This window comes from Uloborus diversus, chromosome 2, assembly GCF_026930045.1.
Source record: "Uloborus diversus isolate 005 chromosome 2, Udiv.v.3.1, whole genome shotgun sequence".
NCBI classification, from domain to species: Eukaryota; Metazoa; Arthropoda; class Arachnida; order Araneae; family Uloboridae; genus Uloborus; species Uloborus diversus.
The window spans coordinates 46,320,033-46,346,615 of NC_072732.1; the positions used below are offsets into that span (position 1 = coordinate 46,320,033).

At 32.2% G+C, this 26,583-nt stretch overlaps 1 protein-coding gene across 3 annotated transcripts; it reads left to right on the plus strand.

The window, feature by feature from the left end:
- LOC129217011 (adhesion G-protein coupled receptor G6-like) lies at positions 1–26,583 on the plus strand. Of its 3 annotated transcripts, XM_054851238.1 has the most exons (10): positions 1–103; positions 2,718–2,812; positions 4,258–4,711; positions 10,345–10,503; positions 14,771–14,889; positions 16,375–16,637; positions 18,010–18,073; positions 23,658–23,848; positions 26,159–26,268; positions 26,356–26,583. In XM_054851238.1, exons 1-10 carry the CDS (start codon positions 65–67, stop codon positions 26,485–26,487), a joined length of 1,626 nt encoding a protein of 541 aa, XP_054707213.1. In that variant the 5' UTR covers positions 1–64; the 3' UTR covers positions 26,488–26,583. The 3 variants fall into 3 exon arrangements, with proteins under 3 accessions (XP_054707213.1, XP_054707216.1, XP_054707217.1); XM_054851241.1 differs by lacking the exon at positions 26,159–26,268; XM_054851242.1 differs by lacking the exon at positions 23,658–23,848.

Sequence of the window (26,583 nt, forward strand, 5' to 3'; positions counted from 1 at the left end):
ACTGGAACGCCTAGTTTCCCCCAAGAATCTGGAAGTGATTGATATTCATATCGTCATTAAGATAATGGAAAAGTTATCTCTTCTGACTGATCTTGAAGAGGAGGTGAGGAAAGAAATCAGACATATTTTATTTTAAAACTAGAAAGCTGATTTTTTTTGTAAAAATATTGTAATTATATTAATACTAATATATTATATTAATATAATGTAATTATATTAATATAATTATATCAATATAATGTAATTAAATTAATGTAATTATATTAATAATACAAACAACGCATGATGAAATGAGTATTTCTTGAATTCGAGTAAACAAAACTGTAAGAATAATTCTTTCAAAATTTCGGTTTATCCCCTGTTTCGCCGAAAGTAAAATTTTCTCTCCCCTCTCACTGAGAAATTCCTCAAAATAGGGTTAATAATGGGTTAATCTCTCGGTTCGTGGATACTATTCTCTCGAAAATAAAAAATGAAATTAATAATTAAATATATTTATTATTAGAAAGATTTCATGTAAATATTTGATGATTTTACATTTACAGTTACATAAAATATAAATACGAAAACAAATCGTAATAACTTACCAGAATATTGATACTTTTAATTCTATTTGGTTCTGCTAGATGGCGCGGTATATTTGCAGTATTTGATGAAAGTAGTATTTTTTATCACTTTTTAGAGGAAGTTTAAGTTTTTTCTGTTTTGAAATTTGGTAACTCTGCCACCGATTTCTTATCAACGGCCCCACAATACTAAAAAAGGGGAGCCTAAGGAGCGCAGTTGAGAAGCGCGTCACTAATAATCCCGAGGTGATGGGTTCGATGCACGCCCTTTGCCCCAGTTGTAACTTCTCTCTTTGTGCTGTTAATTTTGTCCTATACTATGTGCCTGTATTGCGCAATTTGTCATATTGGACGTGAGATCATATACGGGTCCGGTATGACCAAGTACACGAACTCAAAATGTATGTCCTCTAATATGCATCGAAATGCTGTCCATGGTTGAGAATGTCCGTTAGTTAAACTGTTTTATGAGAATTAAGAAATGAAAAGCTACAGCGCTATCTGTTCATCTAAACCAGAACTATTTCTGTTTTGTTGCCACACAAAACCTGGCTTCTTTTCGATTCGTTAAGGGGAAATCGCATCTTCTTATCTTCATTCGTTTTCGAATTATTCATTTTTAAAACTGATCCTAACTTTTGTATCAACCTGTATCTAAAAGGCTAATAACAAGAGCTTTATCAATTTATAGTAACAAAAAGAATTTTTGACTTACTTCAAAATATTACAAAATGGGTAACAATATTTTGAAAATTGCCTGTATTATCATATGCTTTGAACTTCAGGAATAACATTTTCTTGACTATTATAGACCACATAAGAAACTACATGGTTAAAATATTACCAGATAGGTTGTGCTAAAATCAGAGTAAATATTTCACCATTTCACTTTGCCCTGCTATTTCACTTTGGCCCACATTCCCCTATTTCAACGGACAAACAAAACGAAAACAAATATGGTTATGTATATAAATAAAACTGAGAACATATGTGTATGTTTGTACTATGCATGTTCTCTATACAAATGCACAGTTTGCGTTGGAGCTCGACCAAATTTGGCAGAGAGGTACTTGGGCACCCGAGAAGGAACGTAGGGTGTTTTTTAAACGCCAAAAAGTACCGAACCGATCGAGTTTAAATTTTAGGACCCGAAAATGGCATTAATGTTCTCTTTCTACTCGAAAAAAATATCCGATAAGTTCGATGTAAGTGTCATTCGAAAGCCCACAAAAACACCCCTTTGGAAAATATTTTCTCCTCTGGCATTGAAACCACCAAGTTCCTAAAATCACCAACAGAAAAGTTATAAGCATTTTTAAGTGAAGGAAAATCAATTTTAAATCGGAAAGTTATCGTTTGCCGTCAGCCCAATTTTAATTAAGCGTAAATAAAATCATTTAAGAGAAAAATATGTTGCCATTTTTGTCTCAAGTGCGAACAAATAAAATTCTTGCTTTTGCTTTGAGGGTTTTACTATGTCCAAGAGATTAAAATGTTTTTCCCCTTTTGGTTATTTTTCAGCGATCTGTCGGGAAATTTTGAGATTTCTTTTTTTCATAACTTGATTGTTGAACACGCGTTACTTGACATAACTTTTATTTTTGAGGTAGATCGCGCAAAGCCGAGCGACGGAGCTAGTTTTTCGAATTAATGCAGTTTTTGATAAACTTTTTTAATTTGAACCCTATTAGTACTGTTAATGTCTATTTCCTAATGTTAAATTGAACAGAGGAGTTTTAAATTAATTTATGGGAAATGAACAAGACTGAAGCAATGAGTCCTACTCATTGCTTAAGATTTTAAAATGCAGTTTAAGTAGAGACATGAAACTAACTTTAAAATAACAACTAATTTTAAAGAAGCTTTTCGGAGTTCTTTTGTTGCTAATAAAGTTGTGAAACTTTACTCAAGAGGTAATTTAGGAGATGAAGCATACATGAAAACAAGAATATTTTAAAGTATGCTTCATCTCCTAATAATTTTCACTATAATACACCTCAAGCAACCGAACTTTACCCATTACGGTATTAAAATATGTTTTTGCATTTAAATCAACTTTTTTGATTTTAAAAGTAACAAAAAATGTAAAAGCACTGTACTTTACTCTATGACTGTAAAAGATCTCATTACAACTGTTTTTGTTTCTTGAAGGAAATTTATACAATATTTTCCGTCATCTCTAACTTAGTTGAAAGTGATAAAGATAAACTACTGGAATCTATGAATAGAATTCAAGTGGCCAAAAGGTATGTATTTCATTCTTGTGCTGCGTAGCAAATATCATAAAACAGTAACTGAATGTTTTATTTTAAATCCAGAATGTCAGAATTGCTTGAAGAATTACGCCATTTTAGGGCATGTAGCTGACCTTTCTCAAAATGAACAAATTGGAAACTTGTTTTGAAAATTACAGTATAAAAAGAAAGAACATTTTATTTTGTTTTAAAACTTTCGACGAAACATTACTTTTGTTTTTGGTAGTAATTTTGAGCCTTCAAAAAATAGTGGACATTTTGAACTTTTTTTTTCATGGGGCAAAATGAAAAAAAATGAAATATTTTTCAAATGAATATTTTTTTATCTGATTGTAAAAAGTATTTTTGATCAAATGAATCAGTAAATAAAACTTTGAATGAATAAATGAAAAATAAATGGAACAATAAACAAATAATTATATAAATTAAATAATTAATGTATTAAGAAAAAATAAATGAGTAAGTAAAAGAGTGAATAAATAAAAAAATAAGCGAAAGACTTAATAAATAAGTGAATTACTAAAGGATAGAATGTAAATGAATTAATTAATACATGAATACGTAAATGTCTGTGTAAATGACTGAGTGAGTAAACGAAATAAGCTATTTAACTTTACCCAATCCACTTTGCCCCACAGGTACTCGACTACTTGAGCAAAATGTTTAAAACACAAATAATCTTGATATTAACTAAATAGATATTGCACTGTATATTAGAAGTCCTCAACTAATACTTAAAATGTTAATAACAAGAACTTTATTTTTTGATAATACAAAAAAAAAAAAAAAAAAAATTGACTTTCAACAATTATTACAATAAGATTATCAATTTTTGAAAATTTCATGTTTATCATATGCTTTAATATTCAGCGATATTCTTTTCCTGACTAGAATAGACTACATGTGTAACTATATAGTTAAAATATTTTTTCCAGATAGGTGGCGCTAAACGCAGAGTACTTCAGCTTTTCACTTTGATCCGCTATTTCACTTTGCCCCATATTCCCATACTAGAGCTTTCAGTGAACTGCTGCACTACCCGTACAGTAAGGGAAGAACTGGAGAACGCGATAGGATTGTTTTTCGGCTGTAAGGATGATAGCAAAATTGACCCCCTAACGGTCAATGAAAGCGAAATTGTGCGCAATGGTATAACTTTCAGCCAAGTGTTGAAATTTAACTAAACATATTTTTTTAATTCACTTGGATTCGGTGAGAAATATGCATATTGTATTACTCCTTCCTCTTTTCTTTTACCATCACTTTCTGCTCATGTTGACAGCAAGTTTCTGTCTTGTAAATAAAGAAGCACTTACTCTAGTGTTTATATAACCTCTATGGTGTCACCGACAATGGCGCCATTTTTAAATTCACTAGCTGTCTGAATTTAGTTTTAAACTATTATTATTATTATTATTATTTTAATTATTTTCTAGAGTTTTGGAAATTATAAAAAATGTAATCAAATCCGCTACTGAAAACAACGCAGAGGTTCAATTTTCGAGTAAAAACTTCATGATTGAAACCAAAGAGTTGACCCCAAGTGAAGACGAGAATCCCATAGTCGGCGCTGCTGTGTCCCGAACAACAAACGATGAAATTTCGGTGGAATTCCTTTCAGCCAATACGACTCCATCAAAAAGCGAATGCATTGCCTATTTTGTGCTTCCAATTGATTTTGTGAAAGACAGAGAACGGCAAAAGATATTCGGTGACAAAATAACATTTGGATACTTTAGAGACTGGCTTCTGTTCTCCAATCCCAATCCAGAGAAAAGTTTGGACATGAGGAATTATGAAGTACTGTCCACTCCTGTTGTGTTCGCTTCAATGTCAGAAGGTCCAGCTGGGAATCTCGGTCATCCAGTTCAATTATATTTTAAAGATATGGTAATTATATTTGCCTACATTTGTTTAGAGTTATTGTCTCTTTGACCATTGCTTTTCTTGAAGGATCAATTCTGTACCTCAGAGTCAGACTGACTTAAATCATACAATTGATGCTTAACAAAAGAGCGAAAAAGCGGTTGCTTGATGCATGCAAAGGATTGGAGTCGCGCTATTTTAACGCTGGTAAATTATTATTACAAAGAGTTTTTTTAAAGAATTACGTTCATATGACCCGATATGGAATACAATGCACTAATACGCGGCAATTCGCAATTCTTTGACATACGTTAGTCCGGCTCTGAGGTACAGAATTAAGTTCATCGTTTTATGTTCTAAGATGATCAAAAACATTTTCTGCAATATATCAATAAAAAAATTCATTTCTTTTCAATGAAACAGTCACACGCACTATGTTTAATTCTACTCCGAAAGATGTTCGCCACTTGCAAAGAAGCTGCCAGTAGGTGGCCGTCATTAACCCTGAAAGAGAACGATGATAACCGGACAAACCTTCTTATTGACACCTACATGCACAGTTTCCGTTCTTAATCATAAAAGGTGTGATTGGTTTTTCAATGCAACAGCCATAGACATCATTCTATCTCACCATCAGTGCACCCCCGCAACCGGCGCGGAAGGCGCACGAGTCTTAAGGGGGTCGGACAAAGCTCTAGAATTTGTAAGTTGAAAATAAATGACCTTTGAAAAAAAAAATTGTTAAGAGTTAAGTATGAACATGTATTAATGACACTAGTTTATATTCCTGCTTGGAAAAGTACCTGATAACATCGAAACTGAGAACAATCGAATCTGACAATTTAAAAGAAAACCCTTGAGTTAACGAACCCTGCCCCCCCCCCCTGAAAGTAGAATAAAAATATATTTTTTAATAAAATGCCTTCGCACGCTTCACATAAGTTTCAAGCGTATTTCATGTAATAATAAAAATTAATTTCCCTGTTAGAAACAATAATGACAATTGTAACTCAAAGTTACCGACTGCAAAAAAAAAAAAAAAAAAAAAAAAAAAAAAAAAAAAAAACACTAAATGTTTATTTGAATGAAACAAAACAAGAATCTCATCGCCTCTGTTGGATTAAAAATAGTTTAATTAAAGTACACATCACGGTAAAAAGCCTACCCCGGTGTTAAAAATCATTTAAGACGCATTGCGATTGAAACAAAATTAAAATCCCGTTCACCCTTAAAGGAAGTACGCAACGCTATTTGAACAACCATTGTCCCAAAATCTGGACAAATATTCCTGTAAAAGATAGTCACAGCTTTTCTTAATTTAAAATAATGCTCAAATAATTGTTAAAAAAAATGCAAAAAGATGACTTCAGATTTTCGCAATGTGGACTAATGTAGAAAAATAAGTTCTTGAAATTTCCATAGTGCAATGTAATGTAACGCTCTTACAGAGTTTAATTAGGATTTTCGTTAAATTAGAAACGCTAACTTCTGTTCTGGATAACGTTACTGTAAAACTTGGAATACATTTAATCTTATGCAAAAAAAAAAAAAAAAAAAAAAAAATGTTGGGGAGGGTGGCCCAGAGCGAGTACGTCGCCTAAAGCGATTAGGCTTTCGTATCCCCCCCAACCTATGATGTGTAAGCAGCGATGCATACGTATGTAGTGTTTGCATGAACATCGCCGAGTTTTTATCAGTCGCAGCGAAGCAGCAGTGAAGCGGCATGGCGCGACCAGGCTTAAAATAAAAAAAATGATACATTCCTAAAAAAAAAAAAAAAAAGGAGTTTTGTAACTTGATATTAGTCGAAGACGAGCTTTTTTTTGGATTGTCAATAATATTACGTTATTCTGACACTACCCACCTACAAACTACGATAGTCATTTCGTTTGTTTCTTTTTTAAATTTAAGGTTATAATTATTGAAATAAAAAACGTGCCTTTGGGCAAAGCGGGTCGGGCAAAGCGAGTATAGGATATAACCAAGTATTTATTTATCACTAGCAGTACCCGCACAGCGATGCCCGTGCTAAAAATTTAATGGAAGTCCGTTAAATAAAGAAAAATGACGCCCACTCTCCCTCTGATGTGAAATGATCGATATTCTTTGTATAAAATGCGCACACACCTTTTCAAAAAAAAAAAAAAAACTATTTAAGTTTCTTTTGAATTTAGAACTTTTCATCAAATCATTAAATTAAATTTACAGTAGCTTTAAAACTCTAGCGAGTGAAGCGGTTTTTACTGCAATTTAAAATATTTGGCTAAATAAACAAAAAAGACATAAAATAATTTCTTTCAAATGTAAAAATAATTCCGCAGCTCTATTTTTTATCGCCAAACTTGCCCAGCAACCACGCTATCATAATCCATCCGTCTAACGAAAAAAAAAAAAAAAACATCCCGTGGAACATTCAAAAATTATCGTCAGAAAAAAAAGAAAAAAATGTCGCACATTTCACTCGGATAAAAAACAAATCAAAAGTTTCTTTTCTTTCAAAACAATGAATTACATTAACGGTTGCCTTAAAACAATAATCCTAGACTGAAGCCTGCTCAGCGCCTAACGTGCCAAGCGACCACGCTACCGGAACCCCGCCCTTTCTTTTGCGAGTGAAGCGGATGTTTTTTCTTTGGCAATAATATATGTTTCGCCAAACAAACAAAAAGGTATAAAATCACATTAACAGTAGCTTTCAAATCTTTATGTATTAAGAGCTGCGTTGCCCGGCTTTGCCCGGTCTACCTTGAGAACAAAAATTGTGTCAAGTGGCATATATTCAACATTTAAGTAAAAGAATAACTTAATAACTTAAAGAAAAACTCAAATAAAAGAAAAAAAAACATGCAAAATTACCCTTCCAAACAATGACGACAGATATTAAAATACTTTTAAGAAATTAAAATGCGAAAGATGGATTTTAAAAGCGTAACCATAGAAACATGAAATAAAATAAGTTTAAGAAATCAGATGCAAAATAAGGAAATATTCAAAAAGCGTAACCATGGAAACGCGAAAATAAAATGGTTGACAACCTGAATCAAAATGACATATTTCGAAATTGATTTTAAAACGCTTGTAACTTTTTTTCCTTTGAAGATAGAAGCTAATTTTTTCGACCATAGGTCGTGAGAGATCTGGACTAAAAAATCTCGGTTTTTCCAATGCTGTCAAAAAAAAAAAAAAAAAAAAACTGTGGGACATTTCGTTCACTTTTTATTGATAGATTTAATGAAGAAAGTAGTGCCTAAATTTCAGCTAAGCCTAAAAAAGTTCGTGCTAAAAACGCTAATTACTCCCGCCGTAATTAAGTTAGAGCATTGAAATAAATTGTTTAGAACGCAGAAAATTCTACCCTTTTTAACCATACATAATATTAATATGTGCAAGTAATTTTTAACCCATTTAATAGCCAATAATAGGCAATTTACGTGAAATTTGGGCCTAAATTTGAATTAAAAAAAATATTTATCGGATTTTTTCGAATTATTATAGCCTATGTTACTCAGTAAGAAAGCACCTTTCATATAGTGAAAGAATTTTTCAAATACGTGCAGTGGTTCCGGAGATTACCTCGAACATATAAACACACAAAAATCCGCCCTCTCTCTTTATAATATTAGTAAAGATTTCTTGACTCCGTGCTAACTTAGATTTTCCATTTCAATAGGATAAATATAATTTTAAAATGTTATTTCTCAGGATGGCAATTAATTAGACTGTTACTTTAGTTAGTTATTTTTTTATGTTCTATAAACAAATGTGCTGACTGGAAATTGGATAAATACAACTGTTTTACATTTTTTTATATAATGGCAGGTAGCTGGTCAACTATTTTAATCATTTATAACTTCATATTTGATCGGTGAATGTACCAAACATTTGCCGATCAAATCAACCCAAATGTTTGTTAAGCTTACCCGCTTTGGGCTCTCTGGTAAGGCAAAGCCGGTTTTTGAAATGTTTGTAAAAAAACGATAATAAATAAATATTAGGTTTGAAATAATACGAAAATCACTTTATTTTGAAGTTCAAGAACCTTGCTAGGAAATGAAACCGAAATTGTGTCGATAAAAACCCAAAAACTACAATTTTCGAGCGTTCTTCGAAAACTTACCCGCTTTGGGCCAGCCTCCCCTATATCATGATATAAATGCTAAAGGATGCGATAGTTTTTTTTAAAATCTTTATCCAGTTGGTAATTTATGTGTGAGATATTAGATTTAGCAATTATTTAAAAAAAAATGATTCCACGTGTGAAAAAATTTAGGTAGTTGTATATAATAATAATGAATCAAACTGATGATTATAGGTACCCGATGCCTTTTCGTCATGGAGTTTGTTTCACGTTATATCTTTATTTTTTTTCTTTATGGCGAATCTATCATAGGGCCCACTTATAAGTCTTGAAGGTGAGCTCACCTAAATCTATATACGCCACTGCAACGGCGAAAGTAATGACCCTTTGTAAGAAAACACTCAGTAGCCTTATCACAAAATCCATCATTAACCTTAACACAAAAACGACGAGGACTAGCTTAACCATCGAAAAATGACACCAACAGTCACCTCCACCTCTATAACTTTGAGACGTGGCTGAACACGATAGAAATGTTCTCCAGCCTTATGTACCTGTAGTAACTACTCAAAACTAATCAAAGGACTTTTGGTCCTCGAGATTTAATCTCGTATATATTTGGTCTTTATAATCTCGAGCATCAAAGCAGGGATCCTTTTAAACCAAGTATGATGTCCAAACCACTAACCTCTTCAAAAAAAAAAAAAAAAATGTATTACTCATTTTTAAAGACATCTACCAATGTCAGCGGAAAGATCAATTTCACAAACTTCTATTTTTTTAGACATGTTGGCTGTTTCATTCAAACGACTAGATAAAGAACGAAGAATAATTCTTTGCATTATATTTATTGGAAATTTTGTTTTGGCATCATCTCAGTATAATTATAGCACATCTATGCTAGATATAACGATGATCTATCTCTAATAGGCGACTGTTTGTAATTGGCTTTCAATGCCTTTCGTGGCATTGAAAGCGAATGCCTTAATTTAGGAACTTCTCATTTGACAAAAATATTTTTTTTCTAGGTTTAAAATTTTCAAAATAATAGGTACAGATTTATTATGATAGTCTATGTTACCATTTCAATCAATCTAGAATTTAGATCTTAATTGGGAGCCACATAAATTGTGCAATACTGAAAAAGGTTTAAATAGGTAGTATCCGAAAGAGCATCTTGAGACCTTTTTTTGACACAAAAATTATTCGCACTCGTCCGTCCGTTACGGATATATGAGGTCTAAAAGTGACAAATTTAAAGACTTGGTGAGACCTTTATCCCGTAATTTCACCGTCTGAATCCATCTGCAAATCGTCCAAAAGATGTCTTTCATTTCTCACTGAAACACGTGAAATTGGGCGAACTTTCTTGAAAGTTTTCTAGACTGTAGGACATTATATTTTGATAGCTTGGATACGAGGGCAAATAATTTATGCGTCCAGAAATATGTTTAATAATACGATTTCGATTGATACTTACTTTAAAAAAAATCATTATTACACTATCATGTGGTTTAATGGTTAGAAATTTCGTGATACTTTATTATTTATAATAATACATCGTTGTCTTTTAAACTAGGTCAGAGCCACAACAGATATGCCTGTTTGTGTATATTATGATCCATATCTGGAAGACATTAATGGCGGTTGGAGTGCCGAAGGCTGTGAATTTGCTGGTTTGACGGATGGATTTTATAGCTGCCGGTGTCACCATTTATCCGTTTTTTCCATATATCTGGTTAGGTGTTAACTTTTATTTTAGTACCATTCCTGCTATAGTTGTTTTTAATTGGTGAAAATGCACTTTGGCCTATCATATTGAGAAAAAAAAATGAATCTCATTTGTCTAACATATCAATTTATGTCGTAAAGAAACATAGGTCACTGAAGGTGGAAATAATTAGTCAAATATTTTTAATTTTAGCGAATTCGTTGAATGGACAGTACTTAAAACCAATGATGAATAATCTAAAACCTCGATTTTGAACTTTCAACTAAAATACGTTTAATAATTTTGGAGAAGTATTCAAATCGTAAGAGGCATCAAAGTTTAATGAAAAAAGCGATTTATAATTTGGAAAAAAAAATATACATACATAGAGTAGGATTCCGATAATTTAACTTACTACTAATGATGCACCGATCAGTGCCTTTGTTGATTAGTTATTACTGATTAATCGGCAAAACTGATAAATGATCATAATTATAACTTTCAATACAAAATTTCCCCGTCACGGTTTTTTCTTTTATAATTTTTAGTTTAGAAATTGTGCTTTAGTTCTGAGAGGAGATTTTTTTTTCTCCTCCCTCCTAACTTTCTAAAAATAATTTCAAAACGTTATCCAATTTTTTTGAGCCTATTTGCATATTATTGTTAAAAAATTACATAATGTAAATTAGATTTTTTTTTAAATATTAGGAGGCAACCTGTGGTCAGCAGGCTAAATTAGGAGCAGTTTTAGTTTAAGTTTATTTTTTAATTTTTAGTAGCCATTTAACCTAAGATTTTTATTCTTTATGAAAAAGTATAAAGGCACTCTTCTAAGGGGGAATGTGTCGAATCATGAAAAATGTTGTAACATTATTTTCATGTGTATATTTATTCAAAATAGAAAAATTAAATTTAAAAAATAACATTTCTTCATCCATCAGTTTTGAAAATAATAATAACAATAATAATAAAGTATGTACATTTATTTTTAAAAAATCAAATGATATTTCATAGCAATAATTTTCTGTTGATGAATCAAAAATTAATGTAAACAGTATATTTTTCAATATATCATACAATCATATGTATAGTAACAAGGAACAAAATAACAAAAAAAAAAAATGTTGCGTCATCAAAAGCTGGGGTGAGAGTATCATAACACAAAATTAGGAAATGATCCTAATTTTCTTTAAGAAATAAGATAAAAGTTTTAGGAAGTTTTTTTTTCGTTAGAGAGAGTTAAGGGGATATAGCAGTGGGATCATAGAAACATTTGTTTATGTTTGATACATTTCTGCGTTTCAAAAGATAAATAGAAGTAGCATTAATAACATAAGACCAAAAGTAGTTGCAAGGCAGGTGATGTTAAAAGAGTGAAAGAAATATAGACTTGATACAGATTTATTATTGCTACCTATTTAGCAATAATAAATTCGTAGTTTAAAAGGTCTATTTATTAAGGTCTAATATTGTTGAATAGGGGAGAGAATTTTCTTACTCATATTTTTCGCATTCCAATTTAAGTCCTCAGCTTAATTATTCATTGTAGTGGCAATTGAATAAATATCAGTTGTAAGGGTTATGATTTCATATTTCATATGCGCTTTCTAAACTATTGTTTTGTTTTTATCCTATGCACTTTCATACTGCATGTTACAGTAATGTTTGACGAAAATTAGACTTATTTACTGTCAATAACTTATTCATCATGGTTTCTTGTTGAAGGTATAATAAAAAAAAATATTTTGAAAACTATTTTTTCAACCGATTTGGCCAATTATAATAATTTGAAAAGGGGCTTATTTGACCGATCAAAATAATTGGAAAAGTGGCCAAATTGGTGCATTAATTAGTATTGCCGATTAATCAGCGCATATCTGCTAACTATATTATCTACTGTTAAGAAATGTTAGATGGAGGTATAATAAAACATAGTTCTTTTGAGCAGCGTCAATTTCATTGTTAAGGATATGAGACATTTAAAAAAATATGTAGGGGAGACCGGGACTAGAAGTGACACTTTTGTCATTTTTGATATTACCGTAATATTTGAACTGTTGTGAAACATTTAATGCATCATATCATTAAAGTAAACCTTGAGCAATATATTTATAAAACAATTATGAACATTTTAATCGTTTTTCATGACATAAAATGGAATTTGCTTAGCCTCTAAGTTTGTCTCAACTTGCCCCGTAGCGGGGCTAATAGTGACATGCTTGAGGCACATTGTGACACCCAAAGAATGCGTACAAATACGTTGTAATATGTACAAATTGTGTAAGAAATGACATTAAATTGGATACTTTAAGTTAAGAAGGAAATAATTATTCATTTATAACGCTCTGAACACAAAAAATAACACCATCATGTCTTCAATAAAACTTCAAACGAAATGAAAATAATATAGTTAAATTTTTAACACTTGTGAATTCTTTTTTAGAGACACATTGAAAAACAGCGCTAATTAAGAAAGATAAAACGTAGACCAGCATTAATTTTTGGCCATATTAATCTTTGACTCAATACAATGTATATGCCTATATCCTACAGGCCTGCAACTAACAAACTGGCAGCTAATATAAGAATTAGCACAGACCAGACGAATGACCGAAGCAATGGTTCGGTTCAACTCGAAGATTGAAGGCAAGACATGTTTTGTTTGCCACTCTTGGCTTCCTTAAGAGGTTTTCCACATCCAGTTCAGTCACTTCCTATGCCGAGTTGAAGAGTGCTAATAACCACGAAACTGCAGTCCTCGGCTAGAATAACTCAGCTGGCGGTGTATTTCATGTATTTCTGCCTTAGCCCTGGCTATAGGGCGGTAACGTACTGAAAATACCATATAAGGGTGGTTCAAAAAAACTTTTTTTCAGCTAGAGTCCAGGACACTCCCTATTTTTTTTTTACACTTACTCACTTACTAATAGTATCATGCTGTAAAATTTTTAGTTTCTTACTCAAATTTTAGGGCGGTGCTCAATGACCCCTTAATTTAACATTAGCCGTATCATAGAAAATGCCACTAATTGAGAAATATTTAATTGCCCTGTCTTTTTTTAAAAATAAATAATTATTTTATTGCAATGTATATGCATACTTCTAGTGTATATTATAATATGTAGCATTTTTTTTCCTTTCCCCCTATTTTTCAACCCCTCTCCGCATACTATTGAAGTTTGGGGGAGGGGGTTGAGCACCCTCTTTCAAGTTTTCAGATTATTTATGTTTAATTTTTAAATTAAATTATATTAGTCCATCAAATGCATAATAATAGTGTGTTTAAGTTCTTTTATCAGACTGTCAGTTTTGGCAACACGCTGTTAAGTTCGTATGTGCAACATTTTTAAAGATTAGTTGAAGTTTTAGTTGAGGCTTTTTGTGCCATTTTTACGTTAAATGTGTATTTAAGATACTACTTACTTATCTGCCATTTTATTTTAAGTCAAAATAAATTTATTTTATGCGACAAAACTGCTAAATTTTTCTGAATAATCTAGCACTTTTTCAATATAAGAAATAAGTTATGCAAACGAATTACAGCAAACAGTGTCTCCAAGATAAAAATCTTAATATGAGAAAGTGAAAAAAGTATTAAAGGAAAGGAAAAACAATTTGTATACTTTATTTGCAAATAAATTGAATTTTAATCAGATTATTTTGAAACTAATTTTTTTATTCCTGAAGTTCTATTTTTTACCGTTAAGAAAAGGAAGGAAAAAATCATTTAAAAAGATTTTCACCTTTTCTTTTAATCATTGTCAAAAACAAAGATGATGAATAGTAACTGTAAAATTTATAGTAAAAGGGCTTTTTTTTTCTTATTTCTAACTGTCGGATCAAATCAAGTTGTAAGTGACAAACATAGAGACATGTTTTAGTTGAAAAAAAGAACAAAAAGCGAAATAAATAATTATAATTAAAACAAAATTTAAAATTATTATGATCTATCTGTTTTTTCTTATTTCTAACTGTCGGATCAAATCAAGTTGTAAGTGACAAACATAGAGACATGTTTTAGTTGAAAAAAAGAACAAAAAGCGAAATAAATAATTATAATTAAAACAAAATTTAAAATTATTATGATCTATCTGTTTATATTCTCTTCTAAAACAGTTAGTGCGATCAAACTGAACTGAAGCAAAGCAACTGAAGCATAAAACTGAAACTAAATTCTTTTTTTAAGCATAGGTGTATTGATGCAGCTCAACAGATGTTTTTCTTTTACTTGATGATAGAAAATACAAAATGCTTTCCATTAATTCCATATTTTTGTTCTTTGTTTTTTTTCTAGGCGCATTATCCAGTAGTTACTTCTAACACGAAACCTACATTTAGCATAATAGTTTATGTGGGTGGTGCAATCTCATTTCTCATCTTAAGTTTTGCTGTTGTTCTTTTCACAATATCAAAGTAAGTAAAACGAAGTCGCCATTATTATTTTGAAAATTAATTAAATTAAGAATATTAAAGTTGATTTAGCCTGTTATTTACTGCGTAGTCAAATATTAGGCTTTCAAATGCTTTTTGGAGTTGAAAGGCATTTGGAAGCTTAATATTTGAGGACAGAAATGCTCCGAACATACTGTAGCTCGAATTGATGCTCAAGCAGATGGAAAAAGTATTGAAAGCAACGACGATAACGACAAATGTGATGAATTTCAAACTGAACCACCCTAAATATATTTCTAGTCTTTTGATACGCAAAAACTTTTTCAAAGCCAGGGGCATAAATGAAACTGGTTTTCGGGTATTTTGTAATGTAGAAGAAAAAAAAAAACAAAGTATGTATGAATTTTATGATATTTTCCCCTCGAATTTGTTTTTTATGAGCACTCGACTATAAAGAGCAAACATCGAGATACTTTCACGGTCGTTATAAGAAAGTTCAACAGTAGTAAAAATGTTTAACGCAAAACTACGGAAAAAAAAAACATTCTCAAAGAGTTTTATGAAGCAAATAAAAAGAGGAAAATATCGTAATTCTTCAGTGTTGTGTTGCAGAATATGTTGGGTGTAAGAAAAAATAAAGAACGAAATTAAAAACGTATTCTGTTTATTATTTACCCCAGTTAGAAGGGCATTAGTGTGACAGATAGTGAGGAAACTAATTATTACATATATTAACGTAAGGTTTCAAAATAAGAATATTCTACTGTAAACCTTGCATTCAAATCGACAAACAACCATTGGAAAATGTTACTAAAGTTAAAATTAAAGAAACAAAAATCAAAATAATTTCATGCATTTGTTTTTGGGTCAGAAGAAGGTTCTTTTTAAGCCGAAAAGTTTTAGATGTTCTAAAATTTTTAAAGCTCAGTTTTAAGCTTTTTGCTGACTATTGCTTAGCGTCGAAAGCTCTTTTATTTTTAACTCTTTCTAACTCTGAAGCAAGTATATGTGGTCATTTTGTGCTTTTGTAATGCAGACTTCATTTGTTATGAACCCCCCCCCCCCCGTAAATAGATAACCTTTTAATAATAATAATAATAATAATAAACAATACTTAGATATATGTACAATGCCATAGAAAGTAAAAAAAAATCGTAAGAGTTAAAAAGTATAGTCTCTTGTATGTAGTTGAAAAATTTGAAAAAAAAAAACCATAAAAACCCTAGAAAAGTTATAAAATTTAAAAAATTATACAGCGTGGCTCTAATAAGTTGAAGGACCACATTAAAAATGTTTACTTCTTTTTGAGGAGTTCAGTGAGAAAAAACGTGTTATTGGCGCAGATTTGAATCGAAATTCTCTCGAAAAACGTCTGTTAAAACTCTGCGTGTAACCGCTCTTTACTACACCAAATCAAGCAAGCATCGTCAAGGTCATGCCTCAATTTATCAGAGTCACACTATAACTCCTTTCTTCATCACTTGTTTTTTTATTTTTTCTTCACAGGATGTTTCGTGAGACACACGACCATTTCGTTCTACTCAATGTGGCCCTCAGCTTTCTTATCTCCGTTGGTCTTATTACATTCAGCGACCTCTTGCACTCCCTGTGCAGAGTACTCTCATTGCTGCTCCTTTACACGATTTTCGTTACAATGCAGTGGTTAATAAGTTACGCAATTCTTTTCAAAATGAAGTTTACCAAGAAGCGATGTGTTAGTGAAATGCCCTCATGGAAGAATTTGATCAAATGGAGCATAATTCCTTTGGGTATGTCATAAAGGATTTTGTTTTTTGTTTTATATAAACGTACATTTGCAAAAATAATTTTGAAATAGTTATTTTTTTTCTCTTTAGTAAATTAAATTAAATTCTTCAATGCTCATAAAACATTCGTTTAGCTAGTGATTTCCAAAAAAGTATAAAAAATATTCCCTGCCAGCAATGGAGGAGAAAAACAAAATTACGCTGCATCGAAACATTCCAACTTATCAATCTAATCTTTTTAGCGTTACCATTCCAAAAAAAAAAAAAAGACTCATTTAGTATTTTAATCAAATCAAATGTTTAAGAAAAAACATTGTAAACGGTGATAAATTCGCAATTCAAATGAACTATAGGAGGTGATTAATGGCTACCGAAAGCAATAAGATCAATACCGGCCCACTTACACAGTATCCTGTCGAATGAGACATGTTTTGTCCTTATAAAGTTGGAATATTATGTCTCCTTGTATTGCTTCTTAAATCACCGCAAGGTGGCGTATTCAAGTTCCAGAACTGCGAATTGGTGAGTGATAAACATAAAGCACAACAGGTAATAAATTTATAGATTCCAGTAACGGTGTCTCGATAAGGAAAACGGTGTGTCGATTACTACGAAATGTATTTAAAGCAATATTTTTGCTCATCTCTTTGTTTTTAAGCCTTACTAATATTATAAAGGTTTTTTTTATGGAGGTATAGAATTTTAAGTTGGGAACACTGTTTGAACTGTGGGTCGTTTTGATAGTTGTCACTTGTTTTGTGTTTAGTTTGGGTTGCCATTTCATTATGAATAGACAACAGGACGCTGCAACACGCCACACAGCGCGTGTCACAATTGATTTACTGAAAGGAACTTTCGGTGAACGAATAATTTCGCTTAATGGACCCGTGAATTGCCCTACGAGATCATGCGATTTAACTACTCTGGACTATTTTTTGTGGGGCTGTGTGAAGTCTCAGGTCTACACCGATAAGCCACAGACGATTGACGCCTTGGACAAGAACATTTGCCACATATCACTCACATACGGCCCCCATCGCTGCAAAAAGTGATAGAAAATTGGACTTCCCGATTAGACGTTCTCCAAGCCAGCCGAAGTGGCCATATACCAGAAATCACATTTAAATAACAATGGCAAAGAATCATCTTTTGAATATAGCCAAATTCATGGCGATTTATATCATTTAATGGTGTTTTATTTGAACCTAAAGTTCTAAACCTCTAAAAAAACACCCTTTAAATGCAAAAGTGGATTTGTTTGTTTGGAGCTGTCAGATTTTATTCAATTTTAAAATTTAAATGAGTTTCCAATAAATAGAAAAAAATCAAAATGTGCTAGTTTGTGTATTAATTTTAAATACTATTGTTTTTATAGTGTTACCAATTTTTATCGTCTACCTAATTTGGCCAACGAAGTATTATGACCCATTCAAAGGAAGGTATGTTACTGATATCGAAAGTTTGACTAAATTTTCAATTATTTAGCTGTGAAATTTTTCATGTTCTGTATCGTTTCTCAAATGCTCTTTAACCAAAAAATTGTAATATATTTAATGAAAACGGAATACATGATTTGAAATATTTTGATATATTTAAATTTCCGAACACGTTTCGCACCAAATTTAATCTCGGTCATTTAAAAAAAATATCATCTAGCACATACCATCTAGCATCCATTCACTGGCTTTATTTTGAGTTTTGACGTCTTGAATTCAAATTATGTTTTTCGTTTTCACGAATTGCGATAGGACCCTACACATAGAGATTCTTGTTTCTACATCTTATCGCATTAAAAATTGTTAAAAAACATAATTTAAATTGAAGGGGTAAAAATTCAAGCTAATGCGAGGGGTTTGCTCTGCCAAATTAGTATTGTGTAAAGTTGAGACGATGAGGTATAAAAAAGTCGACTCAGGGGGACATGGATGCCACCACCTAGGAGAAACACTTGCGTGCTACGGCCAGTGGACCTCAAAAGTTACCCGGAAATGAGAAGTCATTGATTGAGACGCACGTGATATGAAGACAATCATCAATTTGTGATTGGTCCAAAATAAATAAATAAATAAATGAATAAATAAAAATTCACACGGAGAGAACTAAAACAAATTTTATGCACTTCCTCAGAAATGGGATCGTTTCCAAAATTTTAAAAGTATTTTTTTCCGAAAGAGCATGCTTAAAAACATAGAATCTGATCTTTTTTTAAGTAATTTCTTTAGTTTTAATATTTTTAAAAAATTACTTAAATCGGTGCTATTTCATCGTTTAACGCTTCTGCCGATGACATCACAAATGATGAAATGCCATTCAGTGTTGCCATTCACGGTCCAAAATATTTAATTCGCATCTTTACTCACGTGTATTGGCAACGATATGGTTGATAGCAAGCGTAGAGCGCAATTGTAATTCACTTCTTGATTATCATAACGTGGAAATGCGGTAGAAAGATGCGCCATAGGGTCATTCCATATCAAGTGATCCACAGTTCTTTCCCTCACCTTTTTGTATTTCTTTGAAATTTGGCTCATCGATTGTACCCTTCGAGGTAATCAAAAGTCCAAATTTTTAGATTTTTATCTCTATTATTTTTTTATTTATGACACTTTGATTTTTCGAAAAACCCTCTTTTTTTCATGGATGTTTGAACATAAAATGGAGGATAACTCAGCACCAAATATAGATAGAATGATTTGGTAAAAAGCATTTTAAAGTACATTAGTTGCTGTTTAATTGGATATGCAACATGACTACTTTCAGAAAATTTTTAATTTTAAAAAAATGAAATTTAAATTTTAAATTTAAATTTCTCAGAAAAGGTATAATGAATTTTTTTTAAAAATTCTCAAAAAATTGTGTGTATTTTATTTTGTGTGTCAAGATCCCAACTTGAAACTTTGCACAAATAAAGATAAAATACACACAATTTTTTGAGAATTTTTAAAAAAAATTCATTATACCTTTTCTGAGAAATTTAAATTTAAAATTTAAATTTCATTTTTCAAAAATTCAAAATTTTCTGAAATTAGTCATGTTGCATATCCAATTAAACAGCAACTAATGTACTTTAAAACGCTTTTTACCAAATCTTTCTATCTATATTTGGTGCTGAGTTATCGTCCATTTTATGTTCAAACATCCATGAAAAAAAGAGGGTTTTTCGAAAAATCAAAGTGTCATAAATAAAAAAATAATAGATATAAAAATCTAAAAATTTGGACTTTTGATTACCTCGAAGGGTACAATCGATGAGCCAAATTTCAAAGAAATACAAAAGGGTGAGGGAAAAAATTTCCCAAATTTTGGATCACTTGACATGGAATAACCCCATAGTGCATCATTTGTGACGTCATAAATACCACGCCTTGTTTAAAGAATCGGACATTTTAAAAAATTGATTAAAAAATAACTGTTGGGAAAATGAAAGTATTTTCTGAGTCCATGTTACTTTTTTTTCTTATTCTATCAATTTCAGTGACAAAAAGTACTGCTTTTGAATGAAGGAAACAACCCCATTCTTTATCACATTTACCATATTGTGTTAGATTTGCGTCTAAACATTATGCTAAAAAAGCATTTATTGTTAGAAAAGTATTACTGCATAAAAATGAACTTGTTAGTTATGAATTAGAAATTATTCTAAAAATGTCCTTATGTGTTTGTGTATGTTTTCTATACACTTCTTTCTTTTACCTTGATTTCGTGAAAAAAATAAAAATAAAATAAAAATAAGTTTTAAAAGCAAAACTGAACTTAAAACAACAAAGTCGTGAAATGGAGTTATGGAGTGTAGCTTTTTCAAAGAAAAAAGCTGTTTTTAAGCAGATTCCGAATTTACAGGGTGCGGAGAAAGTTCCCACAATTTTGTTTAAAACGTTTTTTTGGCGTTAAAATCGTATGTTGGCGATTTATTTGGCACATATTGTTTATTGGCATTAAACGTATTTGAGGTTTAATCATTTGTTCTTTGTTAGTTCATTGAGTTAGTAAGCTATGAATCGTGAAAATGTGCGTGCTGCTATCGTTGCATTGCACAAGAAGGGAATGAAAACAGCCGATATTATTCGAATGACTGGATTCAAGAGTAAAACAGTCTATGACGCTGTGAAACGCTACAAGGAGACTGGAGGGACTGCCGACCGTCCCCGGAGTGGTCGTCCAACCACTGCAACGACTCCAGAGGGAATGTGCAGAAGATCCGCTGTTGCATCCGTCGCAATCCAGAGCGCTCAATGCGAAAGATAGCCAAAGAACTGGAGATCAGCGAAAAAGCGTCCAAACCATCGTGAAAAACAAGTTGGGACTTCGTTCTTACAAGATCAATTGCCTCCACTTCCTCATTGACACAATGAAGCAGAAAAGATTGATAAAAGCTGAACGGATGCTTCGTTAACCGCTGGTGCTCGCCTTTCGAAGGTTCTGTTAACCGATGAGAAGATCTTCACCATCGAGCCCACACATAATAGTCAAAATCATCGCCAACTGCTTAAGAAGGGTCAGAAGGAGACCGCTGCTGCAAAAATCATCATACACAGTCACTTTCCAGCCTTTATAATGGTCTGGGCTGGCATTTGCCACTGCGAAGACGCCGCTTGTTTTCATTGACAGAAACGTCAAAATTAAAGCTGCGATTTATCAGCAGCGGGTTCTATGCGATGTATTGAGGCCATGGGCAACAGAACACTTTGGTCAAGATACATTCACACTCCAACAAGACTGGACTCCTGCGCATTTGGCTCGATCGACGATTGCCATATGCAAAGATCTGTTCCCAGGTTTTGGGGGCAGGGATGTTTGGCACCCTAACTCACCGGACCTCAATCCTATGGATTACTCGGTGTGGTCAGTCTTGAAGGAAAAAATCTCAGGAAAACGATACGCCACGGTCGACTTGCTTAAAACGGCTCTGAGTCGTGCCTGGAATGAGATTACGGTGGATGCGTGCGCGAGCATCGTCGGCAATTTCAGACTGCGGCTCCGTAAATATATTGAAGCCCAATGAGCCAATTTTGAACAATTGCTATAATTTTTTTGTTTAATGTAATTATTATTGTCTCAATAAAGAGTTTTTATTGCTTTAACGTATTGATTTGTTGAATTAAGTGTTAGTTACAGCCTATGAAATATCTAATAAAATTGTGGGAACTTTCTCCGCACCCTGTATAGTACTAAAAACAAAATGTGAAAGCCTTAAGGTTATGACTGAACCCAAGACGAGGTGACAAAGTATCACCATTAAAACAGCAATAAAATTTAGATATTCTATGTAATATATTCACTAAACAAGTAATAAAGTTCCAAGCAGTTGGACGGTATGCTAACTAGTGGTTCTATTGTTTCTTATTCCATTTGTTGTAAAATTCTTGCAAGTTCTGTTAAAATATAAATGATGTATCGAATAATTATTTATTTGGGAATTTTATGGAATGTATTTCAAAAAACATTTTCAAGAAAATAAAACTGGAAAATATACTTAAAAAATAAATGAAGTTTCTAGTTGTAGCTAATTTTAAGCTGGAACGTTTAAACTGCAAGGACTGTTTTTTAAAATCAATTTCTGTTTGAAACTTACGCAAAAATATAACGCATGAGAACTTTAATCTTTTTCCTCATTAACAAGCAAAAACTTCAAAAGAGAGAAGGAAAAAGTATTGATACAAGAAGAAAAAAGAAGGTATTGAAAGGCTGAATGAACTGGTAAAAATGTGCTGGCTTTGTATGTATCATCTTAGGAAACTTCTGAAGCAATACCTAACTACTCCAGTACCTGAGGGGGTTTTCTTTTAATATTTACAAGTCGATGGAGTAGTCGATGTTTTTTTTTTTTTTTTTTTTTTTTTTTTTTTTTTGCGTAAACCATTAAAGATGTTTGTAACTCCTTGGGACGTATTTGAACTTTAAGAGTCTTGTTTTTTAAACTGAAAACTTTTCGCCATCAGAAGGAAAAAAAAAGGAAGAAAGTTAAATGATTAAAAAAAGTTATCTCTTATTTATAAAAAGAAATTCAAGTGAACGAAACATTTTTCTTTGTAAAGAACATGCGATAATTATGTAATTAAATGAAGTTGATCAAACTCTTCGCACTTTAGTTCACACAGCTGTAATACCTTAAATATAACCATGAATAGTCTGAATCTTTAACATTTGAAGCTTAACCCTACAAATTTGCTAGGCATAGCATGTGATTTATTTCGTTTAAATATATTCAGTTTTTGTTTTCTGAGTTGAAATATACTCAGAAAATAAAAACTGAAAACTTTGTTTACGCAGAATTTTATCATCCAATTGGGCCATTCTGCGCCTCTTCCGTCCATGAAGAAAAAATAAGAAACTGAAAATTTTTGCTAAAAAATGTCAGACTTAACTCGTACGCCTAACGTTTCGCCAAACTGTAAACTGTTAAAATACTTCGTAAAGAGTTATGAAGTATTTCCTTTGTATACAACATCTGACACGGTTTGGTGGGTAGTCCAATAACATTAACGAAGAAAAGTATTAACGAAATTAAACTTATTGTCCTTAGAAATAGTCACCTTTTATAAATATGCTCCACTGAAATCTGCTAAACATGTCCTGGAGGCTTTGCACAAAGTCTTCTTTTTGGGTGGAGTTTAAAAGCCGCGTCACGTTTCGTTGGATGTGAGGAATATCGTCCAATATTCTTTCCTTCAAAGCGAATTTGAGTCTTGGGAATAGGAAGAAGTCTGGAGTATTGAGATCTGTCGAGTATGGTGGATGTTTCTTTCGGTATATTGCCAAGCTTAACGCAATACTTTTCTTCATTCATTTTCCTGTTCTTACTTAAGAACCATTTCACTTTGTCAAGCAAGTCTTACACGGAACACCTAAGACGCTCATCTGAACAACGGTGGGGGTAGATAGTCAGCACCCACAGCCACACAGGTCCAGTGTTTTACTTCACCATTGTTGCCAGATAGGTCGTTCTGGCTTCATTCACTGAAGTTCATTGTCAGATGTTGTATTTTCATCTTAGGTATAAACGGAAAAACCTTTCCATTGCAGTTGCTTGTCGCTGTTAACAGCTGTCTCTCAAACATCAATGATTGCCTTATCCTTTGATATGTTCTTTTCACTTTGTATGTATGCATCGGCTGCACATTCATGGTATAAAAAAGCAAAGGTCTTCATGGATGCGGAAACTGAAGAGTTAGCTAGGAAATTTAGAATAATTTTCGCTGTCAATGTACTCTATTGTAAGTATCGAATTCAGCTGATTGTTAAATTACCTTTCTGTTTTTCAATACACATTGCATTCTTATGTTTCCTTTGATGACGTTAGTGAGCTGTAAGTTTTGTCCTCACACCGTCTTTGACCAATGCTTATGTGGCAAATGCTGATATACCAGACTAATCGACTCTCGGTCAAATACCTGAATCTCAAATTTAAGCTTTCTTATTGGTTGAAGAATGCTTCCAAAGTGGATTGGCTGCTTGACCGAGGGTCTAATCGTTTGGTGCGTACGAGAATTAGACATTGTTTGCATTAAAAAACACCATCTCAGACAAACATTTATTTTTAATGCAAAAAAAAAAAAAAAAAGAAAAAAAAAAGAAAAAATGAATAGAGGCAAAAACTGTTGCGCCTTGAAGGATTGGCTAAAAAATTTAGAATAATTTTCATTATCAATGTACTTTAATGTAAGTATCGAGTTCTATTGCTTTTTTAACTATTACTATGTGTCGTTTTATGTTTTTTCCCAGCAACACATACTTTCCGCGATTTAGGAGCTTTCATCAGTTGCCAGTAAAAATCAGGTATCTTTACGAGATATTTTTTTTTTGAACTCAGTGATCGCGTGTTTTTAAAGTTTTGTGTAAGAGCATCTTCGTCGTTTGTCGCGCCTTTGTGTCCGGCATGTCATTCTCAAATTGTCATAACAGAGCTGAAGGTTCAAAACTTCAAAAAAGATAGTGACTATAAATCCTAACGATATACTTATATTTTGTAGCAGCGCTGTGCTTCTTGCTACCATTGTGACGCTACAAGTAACTTGTATAATTTGTTTCAAAAGAAATTAAAGAAGATAATCGTATCTTCGTACTCGTCTCTTATGCATAAGTGCTTCAATTGTATTTTTAAATGCATTAAAAAAATATTAAAAAGAAATATAATAGCAATAAAATTATTCATTTTGTAGCAGACAAACTGAAATTGTTGAGCAAATTCTAAAAATTTAAAGCAGATATATTTTTTGTGCAAAAACTTTTATGCGAGGCTTAGTATGAAGAATCATGATTTATCATCTCCGTTTTAAAGTTAAACAATCGTCCAAAAATATTCAGAATCATTTTAAATTTCCAATGGCTGGCAGCAAGAAAAAGTAAAAAAAAAAAAAAAAAAGCAAATACAATACACGGAACAAGGAACAATACAGTGAAATATTAGCTGCCAAAACGCTCTTGCCTCCCAATAACAGTCGCACAGGCTCCGTCCGGAAAGTTGAGTGCAAGTGTGCAGATGGCGAATGTACAGTTCTTAATTTGAGATAGGAAGAGGACAGTTGGAACTCGCGACAATCCTCAGACGGTGAAAATGCTTTGACAAACAGTCATGGTCAGTTAAAAGTCGAAGCATGGTTACAGATTCTGCTTTAGGTGCTAATGGAATAAAATCACGGTTTATAAAAAAAACTTTGTGATTGCTTCTACATTATAAGTCTTAAGGACAAATAATTAATCTGAAAAAAATTGCTTAAAAAAAAACTTTTTATCAATAAGAAAAAAAACACCTTTAAATTATAAGATAAATAAATAACTTTGCGCTGAAAGTAAAGAAAGAAATAACAACGTCAGAAAACACAAATTGCAGATTACTGCAGACACGTGGAACGCCCTTTTAATGCAAAAAGTAATGAGCTTATGGATGAAAAGAAATCCGACAAAAACCAAGAGCTAGATAAGAAAGCAGCTTAAAAGAAGATAAAACTAGATAAGCAAGCAGCTTAAGATAAGAATATCGAATTAACCAAACGCCAACGAGAAAATTATAAACCAGTAAAGAGCCCATAGGAATGCAAACAAAGGGAAAGAGCTCTCTCACAGGCACAGTAAAGCCGAATGAAAGAATTCAATTGGACAAAGATTATAAAAGATAAAAATAGCAGATTAACCAAACACCAATGAGAAAATTATAAACCAATAAAGAACCAATAGAAATGCAAATAAAAGGGCAAGAGCTCTTTCAGAGGAGTTTGGTTAAGAGTTCTCGCCCTTTTATTTGCATTCCTATTGGTTCTTTATTGGTTTACAATTTTTTCATTGGTGTTTGGTTAATCCGCTATTTTTATCTTTTAAGCTGTTTGCTTATCTGGCTCTTGGCTTTTGTCGGATCCTCCATAAGCTTATGTCTTTTCCTCCATAAGCTTATTACTTTCTCAATGCACGCATTGAAAAAGGCGTTCCTTGTAACGCCGAAACAGGTGTCTGCATGTAATCTGTAATTTGTGCTTTTTAATGTTGTTGTTCCTCACTTTACCTTTAAATTATCTTTTTCAATTTTATAGTTTTATCCTGGCTGTGTGCTTTCTTTGCATTGCAGACACGCTCTCGAACTCTGACCACATTCTTCGCCTTCTACGTTGCGCTGACATCGTGTGCCATTGCATATCTTTTTGTAAGAAAAAATAACGTATCATCTTTGCGATATTATACGTGTCAGTGCATTAAATTTGGATTTTAATTATTTTGCATCTTATTTCAGGTTATCGAGAAGTTTTCACTGTCGGACTTCTATCAAAAGAGCAAGAAAAAAATATTGCGAAAAGAAACCGTAAAATACACCAAGAGTTTCGAATGCGCAGATGATGAAGGATTTGTTGAAATGTACATTTAGACCATTTATTAAGCGTTGAAAATGATTTATCAAGAAGTATTTGACACTTTTGTGTTATATTTTTGATCTGAAATACGAGAAATAAAGTATTTTGAA